Raw genomic sequence first — 23024 nt, forward strand, 5'->3', positions numbered from 1 at the left:
AAGCTACAAGGGGGGGGCAGAGATGTTTATTGGAATACCCCCCCCCCCCCCCTCCCCCAGACCTTTGCTGATGACTGTTTTAATATAAGGAACCAGTGTCTGTTAAAATCCAGAAGATACTGTTTTTAATCATGAGTTGACAGTTGTTCTCAATTTACACCAGTTGATAATGTCTATCTATATACATCCATTTGTATTGTTACTATTGTATTTTATGATAACAGGAGTGGACTGCAATGAAACATGCCCAGAAGAGACGTACGGTGCCAACTGTTCATTCTCCTGTCTGTGTCGTAATGATACCACTCAAACGTGTAATCCTGCTAATGGGCTTTGCCATTGTAAGCCTGGGTGGACAGGTTCCATCTGCAATGAGACCTGTCCATCAGGAACATATGGACCAGGTAAGGAGATATTCTCTTTAATCCCCATGACTGTCCTGGTACTTACCGGGTAAGAACTTTCTCCATTTATTGTCGCTTTCGTCATCAGCAACAATGCATGATCTTCAACTTTGTTACGATAATCGACATCATTGTTATGATTATCATCATCAACTGTCAGCATCATTATGAGTATCACTGTTGTTGTCATCAACTTCATTGTCATCATCATCAATTTCATCATGTCTTAATAATAACCATCAGTTGGTATCATCATCTTCATTATCATCGCCCTCATCATTTTCATTATCATTGTCGTCGAAGCAATCATTTTCATCTTTGTCATCATACATATTGACATTATCATCATCGTCGTATTAATCATCATTTCTGCCATATTGACCTCTATCATTTTCATGAAAGTTTTTATTATCATTATCCGACACTGATGGTATTATGAAGTTTTAGGCTCAATGATCTATTCAACGACTCCCTCCTTTGGTTTAGCGTATCTACGCTATTCAATAATTTGCTCTTTTCATATTGGTCATCTTATCAACTCTCATATTGTTACTACAGATTGTAGTCTTCAATGCTCTTGTTCTCATGGAGGTACATGCCAGGCATTGAATGGATCCTGCATCTGTGGAACTGGATGGACTGGCCTCCGATGTGACACGCCGTGCCCCGCTGGGTCTTACGGACCAGGATGCCAACATCAATGTGGTTGTGCCAGTGGAGGATCATGCGATCAGTTTACAGGTATGGCAGTTGTCGGCAAGATGTAGAGGTCTTTTAGTGTCACCTTCTAATGACATTTTATTATAATTTTTTGTGGTATGGTGGTTCATTCACTTGACTCCCAGGGGTTGAGGGTTTAATTCAGCCTGGCACTAAAAAGTTCTTTTGGCAAGGAATTAATCCCTGTGACATTTGTCACTCTCCACCCAGGTTTAAATAGGTACCTGGCAATTGCTGGGTCATAATAATTGCAGGGCCCCGGGGGAAGAATAGCATTAATGCTGATGATGCTTCCTTGGGTAAATAAATTTATTTATTATCATATTTATTTCTTGTGTTGCCAAGTAGATTTGAATACATACAGAAGTTTATTAATATTAAAGAATGAAAAAACATCTTATTTCTTTACCTATATACGTAATAAAACATTTCATAATGAGATTGTGCCTATAAAAAGCATACATCATGCCATAACAATTACAATTTGTTTTATTTATATATAAAATTTGGAAAAATAGTAGCAAGTGAACACAGTTCCTTTCCAGGCATTAAGTATTTTAGATGTAGCATAATAGATTTTCTCAATTTAAACTTGTCTTTAAAATGAGTCTTCATTGACAGTAGGAAGAACATGTGCTCTTTAGCTATAATAATGCTGTATTCTATTCAGGACTGTAAATTAGCTCAATTTCTTTGGATATTTATCTTGATTCAAGGATTATGTACATGCGGTGTTGGACTTCAGGGACCTCATTGCAACGAGACGTGTGATCCTAGGTTCTATGGACTGAACTGCATCAATCGATGTACCTGTGAAAATGATGGCATTTGTGAACCTGTGAATGGTAAGTGAGAGTCTCACTCTTGCCAGAAATTAGAGATAGTATGAAATAGGAGTCTTTCAGATGAAATCTAATATTTGTAAAGTTGGTCAAGACCTTGATGAGCTTTTTATTGCAAACTTCCAGTAGTTTCTTGGTTCCTACTCCTCATTCTTATTATGCTTTTTAAGCTAATGTGGTTTTCATCGGAAAAGTTTGTTCTCAAATCAGTATTTTAAGATACAAATGCTGGTCCTATACACCATACCATCTCCATTTACTTCACTTTTTTGTACTGAATGGACATAACGGTCATGATCCTTTTTTTTATGTATGTCCATTAAAATAAAGAAAACATTTCATTTTAAGAATAACACTCTTCTCATCTTACACATTTCTTTTGGCAGGTACCTGTAAGTGTGCAACAGGATGGCAAGGGGAGTCATGTGACCAGCCATGTCCGAGAGGGAACTACGGAATCAACTGTCAATCATCGTGCCTCTGTCGTAATGGCGGATCGTGCCATCACATAACAGGATTGTGCACTTGCTCTGCCGGATTCACGGGGACCACGTGTGAGAGCCGATGTACGGAAGGGACCTATGGAGTGGGATGTTCAGAGAGATGTGAATGCCAGAATGGTGGTAACTGCAGCCATGTGGATGGTAGCTGTTCATGCTTGGAGGGCTATAAAGGCATCTTCTGTTCCATTATATGCCAAGGTATCTATTGCACTTAGCTTTGCACTGTACCCTGAAAAGCTTTGTTGCAGTCATTATTAATTTCCTTCTGGCTCCAAACAGAGGATATTGTTACATGGCCAGCAAAATGGCATTGACTGGATAGATATGATTTGATTTTGGTATGACACACATTTTCCATAGATTATTCAAAGTGTTATTATTATTCCATGCTAATGTGTCTCTGATGACCACAAAATAATATACACAACTTCCCATTAAAATTACTCTCCTCTTTTAAAGAGTAATACTTCATAGACCTAACCTACAATAAACAGGGTAAAATGTGTGTTATTCATGATAAAAATTGTATAAACTTGTGTATTACCTACTATTACCTCTTTATTTGCAAACAAGCAGCATCACTTACAAATAGTACCAGCATATTTTTTAAAGATTTGTGTTTTTGAAGGCCTAGTGCATCGTTGCCTATGTTTTATAAAGCCAGGCTTTGCACTATTAATATTCAGAACTTTGTAGAAACTTCTTCACAAAATTGTCTTCAATTTGCAGAAGGGTATTACGGAACCAACTGCTCATCCCGCTGCACCTGTCAACATGGCGACTGTAATCATGTGACTGGCCTATGTGATGTGTGCAGACCAGGGTGGGAGGGAAACCTCTGTGACAGAAGATGCACCGAGGGTTACTACGGTAACAACTGCAACCAGACATGTCTATGCCAGAACGACGGGCGATGTAACCACATCAATGGAACATGCACCTGTGCGAGTGGGTGGAGGGGTGAGGTGTGCGCCGAGTCGTGTCCATCTGGTACCTATGGGAGGGAGTGCCTGCTGGAGTGTGCCTGCTCTAATGGAGGTAGCTGTAGGGCTGATAACGGGGGGTGTGTGTGCACCCCAGGATACCATGGAACCTTCTGTGACAATCCATGTTCAGGTTGGTGATGGATACATCATAAAAGAGTATTATGAGATAAATGGTTTCAATTTTATGTTAGGAAGAATAAGTGTGTGTAACTTTTCGAATGGATTCTATAAGGTCAGTGGAACCAGCAGTATGGTGGAATGCAGCCCAGACCAAAAATACAATTTCTAAGGAATAAATACTGATGTAAATGTGGCATACTTATTGTAGATGTGATATGCAAGCCTTTTTACTTTCATTTGTAATGACGATTGTTGAAACTCTAGAATAATTTTTTTTTAAGGAAATTGGCTTCCTCTCGATTATGATCCACACCATTTTTGGATTGTCAGGATGTATGAATATATATGTAAAAATTAGTTTAAAGTATACAGTTCATATACATTCTGTGGATCAAATTATGCTGTCGGTAGTCATTCATATTTCTTCATTAAGTTTATTTCTATGTATTTTTTTCTTTCTCTCCCTCTCTCCCTCTCACTCTATCAATCCCCCTCTTTGTTCATCTCTCGATCCCATTCTTGCGATAGAAAATTATTATGGCCAAGATTGTCTCGAGGAATGTCTCTGCCAGAACGATGCTGCCTGTGATCATGTGACTGGAAACTGTACCTGCCTCCGTGGATGGGACGGTCCGCTCTGTGCAGTACGATGTCCATCTGGTTACTATGGTGATGGATGCGGTCAGGAGTGCAGATGTGGAAACCACTCCTCTGTCTGTGATTCTGAGACTGGTGCCTGTACATGTACAAGTGGTTGGCTGGGTAATTTTGACTGTTTATAAGAACTGAAAATATAATTGTATACCTGGTAGTTGTTAAATGTGATTATCATTTTCCACAGAGCATTATCATTTTGAACTCGATGCCATGTCAACAAGCCCTTATCAACAGTAAACTATCATCAATAAGTTTGAAGTCGAAACTGCTAGTATACAGTTCAGGGTCTTAGGTCTAGTTTATATATTTCATAATTTTACATTTTGTAAGTAAAATTTTAGGTCTACATTTCACATGTCATGTAATAGTTGAATTGCCTTTTTATTTGGGACTCGATTAAAGAAAACAACATCATGAATTTCAAGAAGAATCATTATGTAATAAATGAGAAGAAAAAATGAAGAAACAACATGAGGTGTATGCAAACTGCAATATAAATAGATTTAATAGCCATTATAATTACTAGAAGTATAACTTGTGATGAATTCTATATTTCTTTTCTCTCAATGACAGATTGTATTTAATCATTCAGTATATTTAAAAATCTCAATGAATTCAAACAAATAAAAAAGGAAATATTGGTAAAAGCAAACGTGGCTACAGCAGTTGTACATGTGTCAAATGATCAAAGGATAAAACAAACCTATTCTTTTTAATATAAAGAAACTGCCCAAGTTCATGAAAACATTTCATGTAGTTGCATCCATTTATTCTTGCTAAAGGATAACCATCTGGACAGCTTGTTCGCTATGTGTTTTCCAAATTTTGATGGTACCTAGATAAAAAAAAAAGAGGTGTTATAAGTGTGCTTTCTCTTAATATATACATAAACTGTACTTTCTTCAGGTGAATTTTGTGACGTTCCTTGCCCAAATGGTTACTATGGTGACAATTGTCTGTTGAGATGTGAATGCCAGAATGATGGAAGATGCGATCCAGCCACTGGAGATTGCAGCTGTGCAGATGGCTTCATTGGACTCTCCTGTGATTCAGACTGTCATGTCTTTGGTAGGAATTATCATTCATAAATGCAGAATAACTTCTTATTATCAACTCCTAAGCTGCCACATCGATCCTTGTACACACATTTACTGTAGCATTGCCAACATGGCCAGGGATATTTTGGCGTCGGGCATGATGCCATAGGGTCACAATAAGGATTGTATCTCACTTCCTTTTAATCAGTAGTTCACAAAGTCTTATTTTTTCCCCTATTTAGGGAAGAGAGTTATGCTGAATTTCTATTTATACATTGTAATTTTTCACTATTCATACTTTCTGTTTATCAATGTTTCATTTATTTTGTAAATAGTATCAATATCAAATACTGAGGCTAATGATCATTCTCAATAATAAACTCATCTTAAACCATGTTCCATGTCTTGTGCAGCTAAAATTTTTAAAAGAAGGGTTATGTTCTATCACATACAAAATATATTTTTTCAGTGAAACAGAACCAAATAGATTAATCCCACTGAATAAAATTTTGAAGCATGAAAAAAGAAAATAGAATTCATAACTGCAGAACCTGACTCTTGAAAATGGATTATGTTAATTGTTTGTGAACTTATTGATACAGAAAGGATCAACAATACATGTATTTTCATCTTGTGTTTGCAGAAGTCAGCATGTATGGCCCAGACTGCTCTCTACAGTGCCAGTGCCAGAACGAAGCATACTGTGACCACAGAGATGGGAGCTGCACATGCACGCCTGGATGGATCGGACAACACTGCCAAGACCCCTGTCCTGACGGATTCTATGGCCAGGGGTGTAACGCTACCTGTGGATGCAAGAATGGGGGCATCTGTGACCCCGCGATGGGGGATTGTGATTGCCCAGATGGATTCATGGGGGACAGATGCCAAGATCCATGTCCAGAAAGTAATAATTCAACCCTTGATTTGATTTGGTTTGATTCTCTTTTCATTTATTGCATGATAACAAATGATGTGACAGCAAATCATTAGGAATGGATGATAAAAATATATTGTCCATTTAAGGAATGCTGGATTGTGCACCTTTAAGAAAAGTACAGAGAATTTTTTTTATTTCTATATGTACCAGTAACTTGAAAATAAGTTGCTTTTCTTTTTTTTCTTTTTTTTTAAGTTAGAAGAAAAAAAAAGTGAAAAAAAAAAATATCTGTTTAAAAAAGTTTCTAGATGCCTCTTGTCAGATTCTTTAAACATTGGTAAATTGCAGCCTGAGGTCCAAATGCTTTTGTAGCAAATTTGGTTTATTTGATATTACTAGTGTAGGAGAAACATATGTCAGACCTTTATTTCGAACTAAATCACTATAAAATACATGACCAATATTTGTTTTCATGTGTATTCATCCAGATTATTATGGACGTCGATGCAGTCAACCATGTGACTGTCGTAACGGAGGCATATGCAATGGTGTAACAGGCGACTGCACTTGTGCTTCGGGGTACACTGGGAAGTCATGCAGCCAGGTTTGCCCAAATGGAACCTATGGTCCATCTTGCTCAGGTTTGTCTCATTTCCAATAAAAGGCACATCATTAGAAAATCATTGAATATTCATCTGTAAGAGGAATAATAAGAATATAAATAGTATGGTGCATGCATTGGGATTACTGATATATATATATATATATATATATATATATATATATATCAGCAGTCCCAGTGCATGCACTATATGAAAGGCATATTGAAATGCTTGCAACTTAGGTTAAACAGCTTCATGTAGTTGATGTTATTGAATACATTTACATAAGATTTGTAATCTTTCCTATGTCTCTTTCATCATCTTCTCTGAGTCTTACCTGTATATCTAAATATTGATTATAACTTTTTAGCTTTTGTATGTGATTACCTAGTGTGTCAACCTCATTGTTTGCTATTCATTCTTTCTTTCTCTAGTCTGTCTAATTTGATATACTTTCTTGTGCTTTTTTATGGGTTTGTCAATTTCATCCTTATTGTGTTGTCTCATTCACTTGCAATCATTTTTTCTTTCACTTTTTCTCTTTCTTCCTTTTCCTGTTTCCCTTCTCTTTCTCTTTCTCTCTCTCTCTCTCTCTCTCACACTCACTCTATCCCTCCCTTTCACTCTCTTGCCCTATTCTTACGGCTACAGAGAACTGCTTATGTGCAGACAATGCTATATGTTGGCACACTGATGGCACCTGCATATGTGGGGCTGGTTTCAGAGGTCCCCTGTGTGAACAACCCTGCCATGAAGGAACATTTGGAGCTAACTGCTCACTCTCATGCCGTTGTGTAAACGGGGTGTGTGATGGCATCACTGGCAGATGCTCATGCTTGGCTGGATGGAAAGGAGATACTTGCGAATGGCCTTGTGATTTTGGATACCATGGTTTAGGCTGTTCTGAACTGTGCCGTTGTGAAAATGGAGCCACATGCAACAATACGAATGGTAGTAACTTCTCAATCATTCCTTTATTTTGGTTGCATATACATTAATATGGTACTCCAAGAGAGTCCATGCTCATGAATACAGCAACAAATAATGAGAGTGTTAGGCCTTAAGCTTATGTTGCCATACCTCTGGTTTTTATTTCATTATCCATATATGTGTATTGTGTACATTGTGTTCTCTTATATCTGTTATTACTTGTTCTCATTTCTATTTTATTTCCATACTATGTATTAAATGGGATGATGCATGCCAAAATAAATAACCCAATCTGGAATAATAACCAAATAAACTTCACAATTAATTTGGAAAAGACAAACGGTGATGGCTCAGTTGTTGAGCCGTGCATGCAGTCTTTAAACTGGGAGATCCTCAGTTCAACACCATTTTGATGCACTTTTAAAGTTCCCTCATGGTATTAAAGGCGTTAATTCTCATAAGCAAGCTACACAGATAGGACCTAAAGACATAAGTCCCACTAACTTACTTACCTGCATACATAAATAACATACGTCTTAGCAGTTCAGTGCAATAAAATCATTACCAGTTTACTTTAATAGACCAAAGAAATAACTTGACAGGATTTTACTCTGAAAATATTCAAATTTTTCTGTTCATCATTTTAATTTTGATTCATTTGATTGCAGGTAATTGTACATGTGCTGATGGCTGGCAGGGAGATGTCTGCGATGGACCATGTGACTTGGGTTTCTATGGCAACGAATGTCAGGAGACTTGCTCATGTGAAAATGGAGCTAACTGTGATCATGTGACAGGATTTTGCCATTGTTTGCCTGGCTTTATTGGAGTCCACTGTGAGGTCATATGTCCAACTGGTATGTTTCAGACACGTTTATCTAAGTAAATTCTGATAAAAATGTTATATATCAAAACAGGAAATTGGTAAAATTTGTAAATATCACTAGTAGATCAATGATTGAGGTATATCAATGGCAGATTAGCTTTGGATGAAATTCTATTTCAATATATTCATACTTTTTTCATTGAAAGAAAGATTGTACTTTTGGTTATTAATTACATTCAGGCATTTAGATCCTGAAGCATATAGATACATGTAACTGTGCTATTACAGATGATCACAGAGGTGTCACAAAGTTGAGATTTAAAGAGAAATTACAATAACATGTTGACCTGGTGCTAAAAGCATATGATTTAAGAAGTCAAATGTTTTTTTTTTTATTTCCGTATCAGGATATTTTGGATCTGGATGTAGCAGCCCTTGTACATGTCAGAATGAAGGGGTCTGTGAACACACAAATGGGACCTGTTACTGCCCTGCTGGATTCTATGGTCCTACGTGTGAGCTGCAGTGTCCACAAGGTAATAACTTGTGTGCGATTTATTTGGTCTGATGTGGTTAATGTTATACGATACTTTTCCTGATGCCCATTACTTGAAAGGGCTAGTATCAGCGTAACATTTGATTATCAGAGTAACATTTGATTATCAAAATATCATTTGAAATACCAATAATAAGTGAATTTTGTCAGTCACCCCCTTGAAGCTGTATTGTTACATATTAAAGCTATCCCCAGGAGACATGGAGAATATTATGTGGTGTGTCAGGAGTGGGATTACCGTAGTACTTTACTGTGAACAATTTTTTTTTATTAATGCTCAAAGATATGAGTGGTAATTTTGAAGTCCAGTATGGCATGAAATTTCAAGATATACAGTAAATTTCATTACACCTAACACTTAAAAAAAATATTTCATATTTTTCCATCAATCACTGCCTTTATTTACCCTTCCAAATTAGTAATCAGATTAATTGATAGGAATGATATGTATGACAGGGAAAAAAAGAGTTCACATTGACAGTTATTCACATAGGAAATTAATTATATTTCATGTTTATTTACTACCAGGTTTACATGGTGCTGGCTGCCAGGTAGATTGCCTGTGTCGGAACAACGCCACGTGCGATCATGTGACGGGAGCCTGCCAATGCCAGCCAGGATGGATCGGTGCGCTCTGCGAGACACCATGTCAGGATGGTCAGTATGGTGACCAATGTAAAGAGGAGTGTCCATGTTTTCATGACAGCTCCTGTGATCATATGACAGGGGCCTGCTTCTGCGCAAAGGGATACATTGGTGACATGTGTCAGCATCTATGTCCAAGACCAGGTGAGTACTGAACAAACTGATATTTTTCGCAGGAGTTTTATTTTGGCAGTTTTCACGAATCACTTACTGATCATGAATTTAACAACATGTGTCATCATTTTTAGTGATAATTAATGGGAAAGGATGAACATTTGTACAATTAATGAAAATGTACTCATTAAAACATATGAAAAATCTTGAGACTTATTTTACAATTGATTAAAATTAGGATCATGTACATAAAGCTACCTGTACAATATGTGAAATTTGTGAAATCATTATATGATTGAAAAATCAAAATGCCTTTGCTTTTAGTAATAACTTGTATCAACTAAATACAGCTTTACATATATGTATAAGGCAGGTTTGAGAAATTCATATCAACTTCATCATATTTTAACCATCGGTACATAATAATTATAACCGTATCTTTTGAACCAGACTTGTATTTTGGCCTGGAATGTGAGGAGCCTTGCAACTGTCCCCTGGGCGGTCTCTGTCATCACGTGACTGGCGTGTGTCTCTGTGAAACACTAGGTGATGGATCAGGAGCTGCTTGCAGTGAACCCTGTGATGAGGGTTACTATGGCAATACATGCAGGATGCAGTGTCACTGTGAGAATGGGGCCACTTGTGATAGGGTGACGGGAGAGTGCAGCTGCACACCAGGTCAGTTTGAGATTTCAGCTAGATTTGAAATAATTGTTGATAGAATTTGATATACATTTATGCATATTAGATTGACAGGTAATCAAGAATGAAGATACATGTATCTCTGAATTAAATTACACATTACACCAGGCATTCACACTATTTTTCTAGTCCAGCCTACATTGTGTGATTATTTACTCTTCTAGAACACCATCGTTGGCATTTTTGCCTCAATGACATCACTTTCAAGGAGGAATGCAAAAACTGAACTTCCTTGGAAAAATCATTCATTTATACACAGTTCCATTCTTACAAATGTTATATTATCTTTTTTTTTTAGGCTGGATGGGAGAAAACTGCACAGAACCTTGCCGTCCTGGATACTTTGGTCCAGACTGCTCCTCACTCTGCAGGTGCAAGAATGGTGGCACCTGTGACAGATCAGGCCGATGCACCTGTGCCCCTGGATGGAAGGGACCCAGCTGCGCAGGTGAATGCAACCCAGGGACCTATGGAGAGAACTGCAACTCAACCTGTACCTGTCAACACGGTGGACTGTGTGACCATGTGACTGGGGGGTGTAGGTGCCAGCCAGGTTACCAGGGCGTCAACTGTGAAAGACTCTGTGATGAAGGTGGGTTAGCAGGAAGGTGAAATAGGGGATCATCCTGATGATTATTATGATCATTGCTGCTATTGAAAAGAATTGAATGATCAGAGAAATATAACAATAATTTAAATGGACATCATCATGGCTTTGTGATAGAGGAGAAGTCTTGTTTCAAAAGCCAAATCAGTGCCCTAATGCCCTTTGGCAAGTCTTTAGCTCTTGCAAAGCACTTCTAGCCACTTTCTTTTTTAGCAGGAAGAAAGATGAAAATCAGCACCACATGACATCACAAAACCCTGATGATTTTAATGTATGATTGTCAATAAATATTGTTTTTTATTATTGTTTATTGCTGCAACCATTGGAAATCAGCTGCCTTGCCTTGAGCATTTAATTAAAATGGACAATGGCACTATATAAATCTCATGTATTGTTATAATTATTATTACAGGTTTCTATGGAGTGCTATGTCAGGAAAGGTGCCTTTGTGTCAATGATGGTATCTGTGATCCCATTAATGGATCATGTTCTTGTCAACCAGGCTACCAGGGAAGGCTCTGTCAGTACCAGTGCCCAGGTAAGAAAATGATATGAAGACAAACAGAATTATATGGTTTTCTTCAGGATTGCACCTGCTTGCAGCATAATATAAACTTGATATAAAGTTATTGTGGTTTTCATTGTGCGCTTGTCAGTAGTCGATTCAATGTAAATACTTATATACATGTTAGATATCAAGCTTTATATTGCTATTATTATCACTGCTTTATTCTACTATTGTTGTTTAAATAAGTGCATGCTATATGCAGAAAGACTTTATAAGTCTATGTTGAGTTGAGTTACAAACATTTAATCTTTTGTGGCACCTGTCTTTGTAAGTATTTCATTCAAAGTGTACTTTATATGCTTTACTATTTTTCATCTCACCCCCCCCCCCTCTGTCTCTCTCCTCTGTCATTCTCCTCATCTTTTTCCCTCTTTCTATCTCCCTCTTTCTATCTCTTGCCCTTTCCTTTGTACATGTATCTCCTCTCTGTCTGTGTCTTTTCTGTCTGTCTGTCTCTGTCCGTCTCTCTTTCTCTCCTTATATCTCCCTTTCTCTTGTTATCTCTCCCTCTCTCCCATGCTCAACTTTTTCTTTCCTCTGCATCTTTCCTTTCATCCTAGTTGGAACATATGGCCGTGACTGTAGCAATATCTGCCAATGCCAGAATGGCGCGACCTGTGACTTTCGTACCGGGGCGTGTACCTGTGGTCCAGGCTGGCAGGGTGAGCATTGCGAGTACGAATGCTCACAAGGTCACTATGGTTACGGATGCAGAGAGAGGTGTGCATGTACCAATGGAGCATCCTGTCACCATGTTACTGGAGAATGCTCATGCACTGCTGGCTGGATGGGAGATTACTGCAATGTCCAATGTCGAGAAGGCAAGTTGATTAACATATTTGGAATGTATTCTCGTTTTTTTTAAACGTTGTCAAATGAAATGAATTTAGGGAATAGAATTTGTAAATCTCATTTCAGAGTAGATTTTATAATATTAGCTCCCTGTGGAATGATATTATTTAATCATGTTCCTGTTGGCATCCCCCTTTTTCTTTCCCCTATTTAGTAGGTATTTTGTAGTTACAGATTAGTTAATTTAATTACTCATTATTCCTAAGTATCATTTGAGGTGTTCACACTAATTGTACAGGCATTGCTTTTTAGTGGACCCCTCTGTTTCCAACATGTATTTCTTAAATTTGTTTTAAACGCTTATAATTAATTTGTAATGTTTTGTTGGAAACATGAATAAATTTGAAATCTTTGAAATCTATTAAGTTGTGAAAAAAGTGAGCTTCATCATTTCTGGATAAGGTATAGATTGAGAGTAGTAGCTAGTTGGTTAAGAACTTGTAGGTTCATTATTAGCATTTTAAAAAAATGTCATTTTTTTAACTCCAGACTCCAAAAATGTCTAGATTGTTTTGCAGATGAAGTGTCATGTAATAGCCTCTGTCAAGTGTAATATCTATAAGATCAAAATTCTTATGCATTTCTCCAGGATTGTACGGACTTGGCTGTAACAACACATGCCAATGCCAAAACGATGGTGAATGCAACAGGTTCACTGGGTATTGCAGCTGCGAAGATGGTTGGCGCGAAACCTTCTGCGCCCTACCTTGCCACCAGGGATGGTTCGGTAGAGGGTGCCAACAGCGTTGTGAGTGCCTGAATGGAGGCGAATGTGACCATGTAACAGGTGTCTGTAGCTGTGCACCTGGCTGGCAGGGGGACAACTGCGCCAGCTCCTGCAACAAGTGGCAGTACGGCAAGGACTGCAACCGGACCTGTCATTGTGACGGTGCTTCGGCTTCATCCTGTAATCCGGTCTCAGGGTCCTGTGAATGTATGCCGGGATGGAGTGGAAGGACCTGCAGTGAACCGTGTCCTCCCAGACTTTTTGGAACAGACTGCGAGATGAACTGTGGATGTGAAAATGGGGCCACTTGTGATCATGTCGACGGGTCATGCACTTGTAAGCCTGGCTTTAGGGGTGTGTTCTGTCAAGACATGTGCCCAAGTAAGTCACTTGTGGTTGTATGCATGGTGCATTTGTTTACTATGTTTTCATGATGTGTTCTGTCACTATGTGGTTACGGATGCAGAGCGAGATGTGTTAGTATCTCCTCTTTATATTGCAATAATAACAATGGTCATGAAAGGCATTTACAATGGGCACACTTTTTACCCAGTTGCCAAAGAAAATTCCATTAAAGCAATCATGCAGTTTATTTTCCTACCAGGTAGGTGCCACTTACTTTTGGTAAAGATTACTTGTTAAAGATACGATGTCCCATTTGCAGGCCAAAAAATGAAAAGGTTAAATTCCAACAGCATTTGAAAGATAATACTAATTTAGAACTTCTATCAAAACAAAAGGGCTTGCATATGTCTTTTCGTTTGAAAATAATGACCGTTAGTTATTGAATCAAATTTAGAGATCGCGGTCGTTTAATTAAATAGTCTGTTTTTGAGACCCCTGTTTCGAATGGTTGTACGTTTTGTGCTGCGCAAAGATTCAATCAATTTAATGTTGGCCATTACAAGAAGTGGGTTATTTTATGTATGTTATTACCAAAGAAAAAAAAGAAGTCAGTCAGTCACTCAATAGTGTCTGACAGTGAAGTCTAGAAAGTAAACAAGTTTCCTTGAATAATTTGAATAATAGAACACGTACTGCTATCGTTTAAATTTCACAGATAGGACGTACGAGACATATTCATAAATCCTGCAAAGTTCTACAAAATTTGATGTTGGGTGCAAAAGGGATAAACTACCTGTAAGGTCTCTCTATCATCACAGTTCTCACATGAAAGGTCTCACATTTGAATGTTAATTGCTGTTATTTCATCCTCAAAGGCATACAGACTCTCCATTACCCTTGTTTAATCTGTTTAAAGCGAGAAGGTCATTGAGTTATTCTTGTTTACAAGAGTTAACATCCTTCTGTCTCTTAGCCGATGATGATGATCTTCTCCCTCCCTTAAACCATGACGCTCTATCTTTAATCCAATCATGTTCTATAATCAGACACCACATTCCTTTATTATTCACAGACAACATCTATGGTAGTGGCTGTATCAACACATGTAGCTGTGTGAATGCTTATTCCTGCTCTCCTTCCACGGGCGAGTGTCTCTGTCTGCCTGGGTGGACTGGTGAGAGATGTGATCAGCCATGTCCTCAGGGTTCTTACGGTGATAGTTGTAACTACACCTGTGATTGCCTGGTTGGCGACGAGTGTGACCCTGTCAGAGGGAGATGCAATTGTTCATCAGGTGAGAATGATGGAGGTATTCACTCTTCAAGAGATTGTAGTTTGTAAGAGAGGGTAATAGCTATGATATCGGACATTCCTCAACACCATACTTTGCAGTAATGGTTCTCTCATATCTCTGCAGTTTAAAGGATGACTGGTATAGGGCATTTTCTTATAGAATTCCTCCATGCAAAAATTGTAATTGCTAGGATATGTTTACATTGTCCTAGTACTTACCTACCCATTTATATCAAACCTCAAATCAACAATCTTTTGTTGCCCCCAATAAAGAATGTATCAAGATGATTCATAAATATGTAAGCTCTGAGTAGGACCTCAGGAATTTGTTTGAAACTTCCCACAACTAGCTACATGTATATTTAGGTATTATATATTGATATTTGCCGTCTTCTTAGATTCTGAACCACTTTGCCAAAATGGAGGCACCTGCAATGGCCGTTCCTGTTCTTGCCCTCCTGGATGGATGGGAGACCATTGCGAGACACAGTGTCCCACTGGCCGATTCGGAGAGGACTGCACTCAGATGTGCACCTGTTGGAACAATGCTACCTGCGACAGGTCCAACGGGGAGTGTTCCTGCCAACCAGGCTGGCGGGGTCCCATCTGCACATCACCCTGCCCTGATGGCTTCTACGGCCAGTGGTGTCGACTTCCGTGCACCTGCGTCAATGGTGGTTCCTGCAATCATGTGACAGGTTGGTCACAACATCCTTGCAATCATTCCCTACATAATAATTATTTGCACTTAATTTGCCTCACCAATCCATTTTACTGAGATTCAGATATTATATGTTTTTGAAATAGAACTGTCAATCGTCGCTCTTTTCAATGTTAACCCATTGCTTACTGGAACCTGGTGGCTACTGTATTAAGCCTATGGGAATGAGAGAAGTCAGTTGTCAACGGGTTATGATTTGTAAGGGTCAGCCTTTTAGAAGGAATTTCCTTCCTGGCTGCAATCTTACTCCAGCTATATTCTCAATAACTAGTATGATACTTTTCTTTTGAACAGCAATTTTGGAGACCTCATGAATGTGTTCTTGAAACTGATACCCAATCGCAAAGGAGATATCTGTACTAAAATAATGTAGTTTATATTTGTTCGTAATGGTTTTGCTTACTGCTGTAGTGCTCTCTACTTTGATTGCTTACTGTTTTCATTACAGTAAAATTATGATTTTGAGCTATGTAGAGACAGCTGTTTGAATAGATATCATAGAGGAGCATCTTCTTAATATCTCTTTTATTATTAACTGGAAAAGGGGGGAGGCAATTTCTTTTTGTATGAAAGACCTGATTTAGGTGAACATGGCTGTTTTCTGCTGTGTATCGAGTAGGTACTAGGTTTGACTAGCTGTTATTGTTCATATTTCAGGTGAGTGTTTATGTGTGCCTGGATACACAGGAGAGCACTGTGAAGAAGCATGTCCAGCTGGGACCTACGGTCTCCAATGCCAGTCAACATGCTCATGCCTCAATGGTGGCATATGCCATGGAACGACTGGTGACTGCATCTGCCAAGCGGGCTGGGAGGGGGCGACCTGCTCGACCCCTTGCTCCAAGGGATACTACGGCAATCTTTGCATTGAAGAGTGTCAGTGTCAGAACGGCGCCCTCTGCAGTCCCATCGAGGGCTCCTGCACCTGTGAGGCTGGCTGGCTAGGAGCCTACTGTCACATCCCATGTGATGAGGGTTCCTATGGGCAGGGCTGTCACAAGACCTGTTCACATTGCCCACAGTATCGCTGTGCAAACACGGATGGAAGGTGCCTTGTGCTCGAGTGTGATCCTGGACAGTGGGGAGAGGAGTGTGAACACATCTGTCTGTGTAGGAATGACGGAGCTTGTGATAGGCTGAATGGAACTTGCTACTGCCCTCTAGGTTTTGATGGAGAATTTTGTGAATACGGTAATAACAACCTTTAAGAAATTGGCTCAAGCATTGTAAAATCAATATTTACATTTAGATATTTAACTACATTAACTACAAGTTCTGAAAGTGACAAAGAAAGTCACAGGGGTGTTAAGAGATTTGCTTGAAGTTTGTTTCTCTTTGATGCACATACACGAATAGTCCATAAATGCAGCAATTTTCCCTAGAAAGTTTCCCATGTCAATAATTCTTCTGGTGTTGATTTAGTGTTCTTAATGGGTGTAATACTGTGGGTCTAATAATAACAATGATATTAATAAACTGTTCTTGTATAGTGCATATCACACTATGCGCTTCAAAACAAGTTTGGATATTATTACTCTGCCTTTTAATATGATAACACAAATTCCTTCTGTGCAATTGATACATCTTTTTATAATTGATGTAGACATATCTCAAATTATAAATATTGAGGAAAATCTACAAAAAAAAAGAGATGTATGGAGGGATCTTGACAACAACACAGAAGAAGTATAATTAATGAAGAAATGATAAAGTATAAAAAGATGTAAGAATGGATCTTGACAATTAAGGATAATAAACCTTTCACTAAATTTTCAAAACTGCATTTTTCTTCCTCTCTTTTAGAATTTCTCCCCATTGATGATGATGACAATGATTCTGGGAAAATTATCACTGTGAACACTGGAAAGCGAACGGGTTCTGGTATGAAAATTGAAAAAAATTACTTTTGAATAATTGTTTTTGATTGGATTTTAATTAATTTAATTAAATGAATTTGTGCTTGTAAGCTGATAGGAGCACTCTTTCTGATTAAATGTTTAGTAGTAATACATGAAACACTGGAATCTGGATCTCAATAGGTAATAAGGTGAAGTGTTACCTTTTACTAAATTATTTTTAATAATCCTTCCACCTTAATTTGCTTCAGTGATGAGTGAAAGTAGGAAGTATAAAGGCTGAAGAGTTACAGGTATTTTGGCTTTAATAAGAAGCTTGGAATTCATTCAACATCTCATGCTATTGTGCTCTTCATTTCACCCTTTGAAAGTGTGAAAGCTGCTGGTGTTTGTACATGTATGTAATTGCATTGATTGATTTTGTTAAGCAAACATCTAAACTCCACTACAAATTGTATTATTAGATGAGAATTGGCTAAACTTGGATTAAATCCTCATTTTTTAAGGATGTTGGTCCCTCACAGTAGTTTCAAGGTTTTCAAGCCTACAGGCGGGAATTTTTACAAACGCTTTGAAAAGGTTTTTGAAGTGTCTCAAGTCTCTCTCACTACACCTTAGCATTGAAACGAGCATTGAAACGGTCAGTTCTCTGATCTTTTGATTAGAATAGGGAAAGTTCAAAATGTATTTTTTTTCATCATGACGAAAACTCGTCGTTTAAAATTGAAACCCCCATTTGACTTTCACCACCACTAGAGCTGAGATTGTGATAAGCCCTAAGTAAACACTAGCGCTGTAATCCACCCCACCGAGACCTTGATGAGGTGATAGAGAGAGAGAGAGATAAGCATGATAGAGGGGAAAGGAAGGAAGAAGGGAGAAAGAGACACATGCAGGGGTTCGCTGCCAGAGTTAAAATTGTTGTTATATCGCCAATTATGGGTCATTTTGCTTCGGTCGAACTTTCATTTTGGTCTTCATCTAAATTATTAGTGATTTTAGGACATGAAAATATCTTAAAACAAGTAAAATACTTATTTCCTACTTCTCATTTCCTTTCAGGCAGAGCCCCAGTAAGAGTTTATTTACACTAGTATTACGTAAGATGATGAAGAGTCCAGCTGCGATCCAATATCATAATCTCTCACGCAGAGCCTCAAGGCTCTGTCCAAGTTTTTAACGAGAGAAACGAAATTGGGGTAGTCATACCCCACCAGATTCCCATTGATGCCTGTGTAATAGTAGTAGCTCTCTCAAAGTTTTAACGAGAGAAACGAAATTGGGGTAGTGATACCCCACCAGATTACATTCACTGCTGTGTTATAGTGGTGGGGTATAGTTTTAACGAGAGCTTTTCGTAATGTGTTTCCAGCAGTTCCCAAAGTGACCGTGTCAGTTGCCTGTACCGTCATCATTATTGCGATCATCATAGCTATCGTAGCTGTCGTAATGTGGCGCAAAAGAAGAAAGAGAGGAGCCTATAAACCTCATGAAGAACCTCAAGATCCAAGTAAGTGTCAGATCAACTCAATTAATGTTCAGAAATGAGAATAATGTTCAATATTTTGTACTTCTTCATAGTCTTAGGTTTTGTTTCTCTTGTCTTATACACGACTCTACGTGGGAAAGTTCACATGGGCAGTCATAGGCATATGGGGCAAGGGGGCTGGGGTAATTTTTAATTTCTGATGTTCAAGCAACCACCACTTTACACTTGGGTAGTAAGGTGTCCAATTTATCCTCATAGTTCTTCAATGAGCTGCCTAAAATCCTCACATTCACGAAGCAAATTGCCTAAATTTCCTCATTTTCAGGCAGAGAAATGTGTGACTGTCCTCAAATTCAGGCAGCTAAGTGCCATGTATCCTTACATTTGGGAAGCGAAGTGCCCTAATCTGTACGTTTTCTATCCTCCCCTTGTAAACTATGGTTGTATGCCTATGTTGGCAGTATTCCAGAATTATAAACTTTAAACCAGAAACCAATTCCCCTGAATGGATCTTTCACAACCTTATCATATATCGTTTGGATGTCATATTCTTGTATTTTTGCTGCATGGGGATATGCTTTTTGTGCTGGTGTTGTTGGAGTATGTTCTTATCAATTCTTTCATTTTTATTTTCACTTGCCTGCATGTATGTGAGAGGTAGAATGCTTATTTTGTGCTTTATGGGAATATTCTTTGTTTGTGTTGAGTATCTTATTTCGTTCATTCATTTCATATCCACTCACTTACATTTCCCTATTAGCCTATGTGATGGGAACAGATATCAATGACAGCCCTGGTAATGAGCAAGTTCAAATGTCACGGATGTCTGTCACTAGTACAGGATCTTTCAATATGAGCGATGAGAGAGAGTTGATTGGCGACACGTCACCGGAACAGAAGGAAGTCTTCAGGTAAAAGAAAGGGACAATTGCTTGGAAAAAGTTCTTTGACAGATGTGAAAGCTAACTACCTGCGACACTTTCAATGTCTTTGGCACTAGTGTGTTTGAAGGAGAGGCAAGGGGAGCAATTGGCTACTCCTAACAGATTTTCATCCACATTTATAGGCATTCAGTTTTTGTCATGAATGTTGTGATTGCTCTTAGAATTGGTTAGATAGTTTTCATTGTCATCTTAATCTTAGATGTTGATATAATCAATTTTGTTTTCATCGACATCAATTTTTCATTGAAACCAATCCTCGAGCCCTGAGTCAATTTCAGTTTATGCATTCATAGTCAAAGTTCATTTTCACCTTTGTTTATGATTTGAAGGGAGTTACTTCTTATAGCATTGTTTTGATGAAGGTCATTCTGGAACAAGTTACCAATGAGAATTTCATAAATTCAGTGCTAATGCATGTACCGGTATTAACTTTGTTGCATCTTATTGATATAAATAGATATTTGTAATTTAAATATGTTGTAATTGTTTTTCGTCTAGATGTCCTGGCACGAACACTGGAATATAAGCATATTCTGTTCATTTGAATTGTCTATATATTTATATTTTCTATATGTAATGCCATTTATTTGAAGATGCACCATTTTCTGCATCATCAGACACATTTGTTGTTCAACTCTCTAAATAAATATATACATGAATAAGAATAAACAATTTTTGTTAAATGTAGAGCAAAAAAGTCAGGCAGGATCATTAAATTTATCTACTACAAGTTCTATAACATACACCGTCAATCATTTAGATACTTCTAACAATAATTGTGTTGAACATTTTTACTGTATATGACCTTGTACAATTAAATGATCAAAGTGATTTGCAGTTGTTTTCATTAACCTTATTTTGTTATTGCAATTTCACTTTCACAGGAGAACTAAAGAAGATGCAGGAGATGTGCCTAATTTAAGTTTCAAGAATCCACTCTATGGGGACAACATGATATAAGCCAGTCAGTAGCTCCAGAATATATTTTCTGTTAAAAGCCAAAAGTGCTCTGAACAGATGATATCGCAACTAGATTACTACCAGACGGAAATGGACAAATGATGGACTTGTGTGTTTAATTCCGGGGCAAAGTTGAATCTCAAACATTTGATGTGATTGCATTTAATTGACTTTCAATCGCAAATGATAAGTGCATATAAACGCTTTAAGTAATATTTCATGGTGAAAAAGGGGAAATGCATCTTAACATTATAAGTATATGTTAATATTTCTTCCAAGTTTTCTCTTCAGTTACAGTCTATTTAAGAATCAGCTGTTTGAAAACTTCAAAAGCTGCAACATTGTTTGAATAATATAGTGTTTTAGCAGTCTGAGGCAAGAAGATATAGGGAGAAATTGGCATGGTAATCAGGAGATATTTTGTTTTCCTGAAGGGTAGGTTACTATCTTCACTTCTATGTAGGATAGATAGCTTGCAATGACAAATTATGGGTCAAATGTCAGATCAACTGTGCCATCGGAAGTAGGGACAACTTGAGCTACTGATGAAACTGGGACATCTTGATACTACATTGTAAGTTGCACTTTATACATGAAGGGCGGTTGGACATTTTTTCTTTATTGTGCCTACACTATCATTGCAATAGCTAATCTCCAGACAATTTAAGAAATGATTTCATCAAAAATACATGTATCTAGAAATGCTTTTCAAAAATTCAGTATCTAGCTGACATCTATACCTGTATTTATATCAGTACTACTGTATATGCTTGCCACATAAACGTTAACATCATCTGTGTATAAATAATGAAAATTGCTAATATGGATATGAAATTATAAATGTAAAATTTGCATTTCTTACAATGTAATCATTCATACATGTATCTGTATGGGGTCATTTATCAAGGAAGAAGTAATGAGCTGAAAAATTGTTATACTCATCATTCCTTCTATTCTATTTTTGTGGAAATGGTTACCGTAGATGTCTTGTTCATGTATGCAATAAAGTGTATTAATAATTTTGAATTAAATTTGTATCCATTGGGGCAGCAGCATAACAATACATTCCCCATACCCTGAAAAGGGATTGATGCCCATGTACAGCATCACATCATATGTTTTCATTCACATGTTTTTCTATAGCAGGATGGAAATGGTTGTTTCAGTCCTTTCCAAAGGAGTGTACAAACGTTCATGGATACACAAAAGCTCTTTGTCTTTTACAGAATTTCTTCCTTATATATTTAAAAAAACGTGAAAATGTCATAAACTTGTATTGGATATCAGAGAAATCAACTAAATCACTAATTTCCCTGAGAGTTTGAAGTCATTGTTTAGTTAATGGGGATATGTTTGCATCTGAAATGTTTGTGTGTCTAAGCAGGATTATATATCTATGTGTGGATTGAAAACCTTATAACATTAACCTTTGCAGATTATAGGTGTATAAAACCACAAATAATGTGAATTATTGGCTCTAATGTTCTTTGGCAAGGCATGAATCTACATTTGCCACTCTCCATCTGGGTGATGTAGATGGGTAACCGTTATAAAGAAATTCCTCATATGCCAGAGCACCTTAGAGATATAAAGCACTATATAAATGTTGTTATTATTATCAATATCATAGTTGTTATTATCATTATTATTAATTATTCATTTGTTGATATGCGTTTTAAATGTTTCTAAATATTTAGTATGAACATTACAGGTGGCAAACAGGTGTTTTTTTTTATATAAAGAGGTAGATATGCCTAGAAGATGACATGAAATGAGTGATTTTATGAAAGACTTGATTTGTATATATGATGAATATTGAATCAATCTCGAGACCTAAAATGCATTCCTAATTTCTAGTCGCAGGCAATCATACATGTACTAAGCATACTTTGAAAATATATATCTGGATTTGCAATGAATAAATGATACATTTGTATACACATTTTTAAGTATGTATCATAGATTTTCTTTGTTATCTTTCAGAATTGTTTAGACTTAATGACTTATTTATAAACATATGCAACATAAAATATTATAAATCTCATTTCCTCAATGAAGCGAAACTAATACATGTATGTAAATAGCGTGTAAATGTTCATGATGATTTTATCATGAGTCTGAAAGAAGTGTTGATACGT

The 23024-nt window shown here is 37.4% G+C and overlaps 1 protein-coding gene across 2 annotated transcripts in view; it reads left to right on the top strand.

Annotated features, from left to right (window-relative positions):
• LOC579946 (multiple epidermal growth factor-like domains protein 6) overlaps positions 1-21736 on the top strand; it is a 38033-nt gene extending 16297 nt beyond the window's left edge. For both annotated transcript variants that reach the window (XM_780035.5, XM_003725682.3), the window contains exons 5-29: positions 225-404; positions 963-1145; positions 1841-1969; positions 2353-2667; positions 3199-3585; positions 4104-4337; positions 5139-5300; positions 5913-6176; positions 6638-6790; positions 7403-7702; positions 8350-8538; positions 8915-9043; positions 9592-9852; positions 10273-10500; positions 10823-11116; positions 11544-11669; positions 12260-12520; positions 13141-13659; positions 14696-14917; positions 15315-15614; positions 16295-16828; positions 17441-17518; positions 18869-19003; positions 19743-19893; positions 20811-21736. In XM_780035.5, the coding sequence (XP_785128.4) occupies positions 225-404; positions 963-1145; positions 1841-1969; positions 2353-2667; positions 3199-3585; positions 4104-4337; positions 5139-5300; positions 5913-6176; positions 6638-6790; positions 7403-7702; positions 8350-8538; positions 8915-9043; positions 9592-9852; positions 10273-10500; positions 10823-11116; positions 11544-11669; positions 12260-12520; positions 13141-13659; positions 14696-14917; positions 15315-15614; positions 16295-16828; positions 17441-17518; positions 18869-19003; positions 19743-19893; positions 20811-20886 (5810 nt within the window). In that variant the 3' untranslated portion in view covers positions 20887-21736. The remainder of the gene's footprint in view (positions 1-224; positions 405-962; positions 1146-1840; positions 1970-2352; positions 2668-3198; positions 3586-4103; positions 4338-5138; positions 5301-5912; positions 6177-6637; positions 6791-7402; positions 7703-8349; positions 8539-8914; positions 9044-9591; positions 9853-10272; positions 10501-10822; positions 11117-11543; positions 11670-12259; positions 12521-13140; positions 13660-14695; positions 14918-15314; positions 15615-16294; positions 16829-17440; positions 17519-18868; positions 19004-19742; positions 19894-20810) is intronic.
• The last annotated feature ends 1288 nt before the right edge of the window (positions 21737-23024 follow it).

The sequence above is a fragment of the Strongylocentrotus purpuratus genome, unplaced genomic scaffold, assembly GCF_000002235.5.
Source record: "Strongylocentrotus purpuratus isolate Spur 01 unplaced genomic scaffold, Spur_5.0 spur5_scaffold_6, whole genome shotgun sequence".
Classification (NCBI taxonomy): domain Eukaryota; kingdom Metazoa; phylum Echinodermata; class Echinoidea; order Camarodonta; family Strongylocentrotidae; genus Strongylocentrotus; species Strongylocentrotus purpuratus.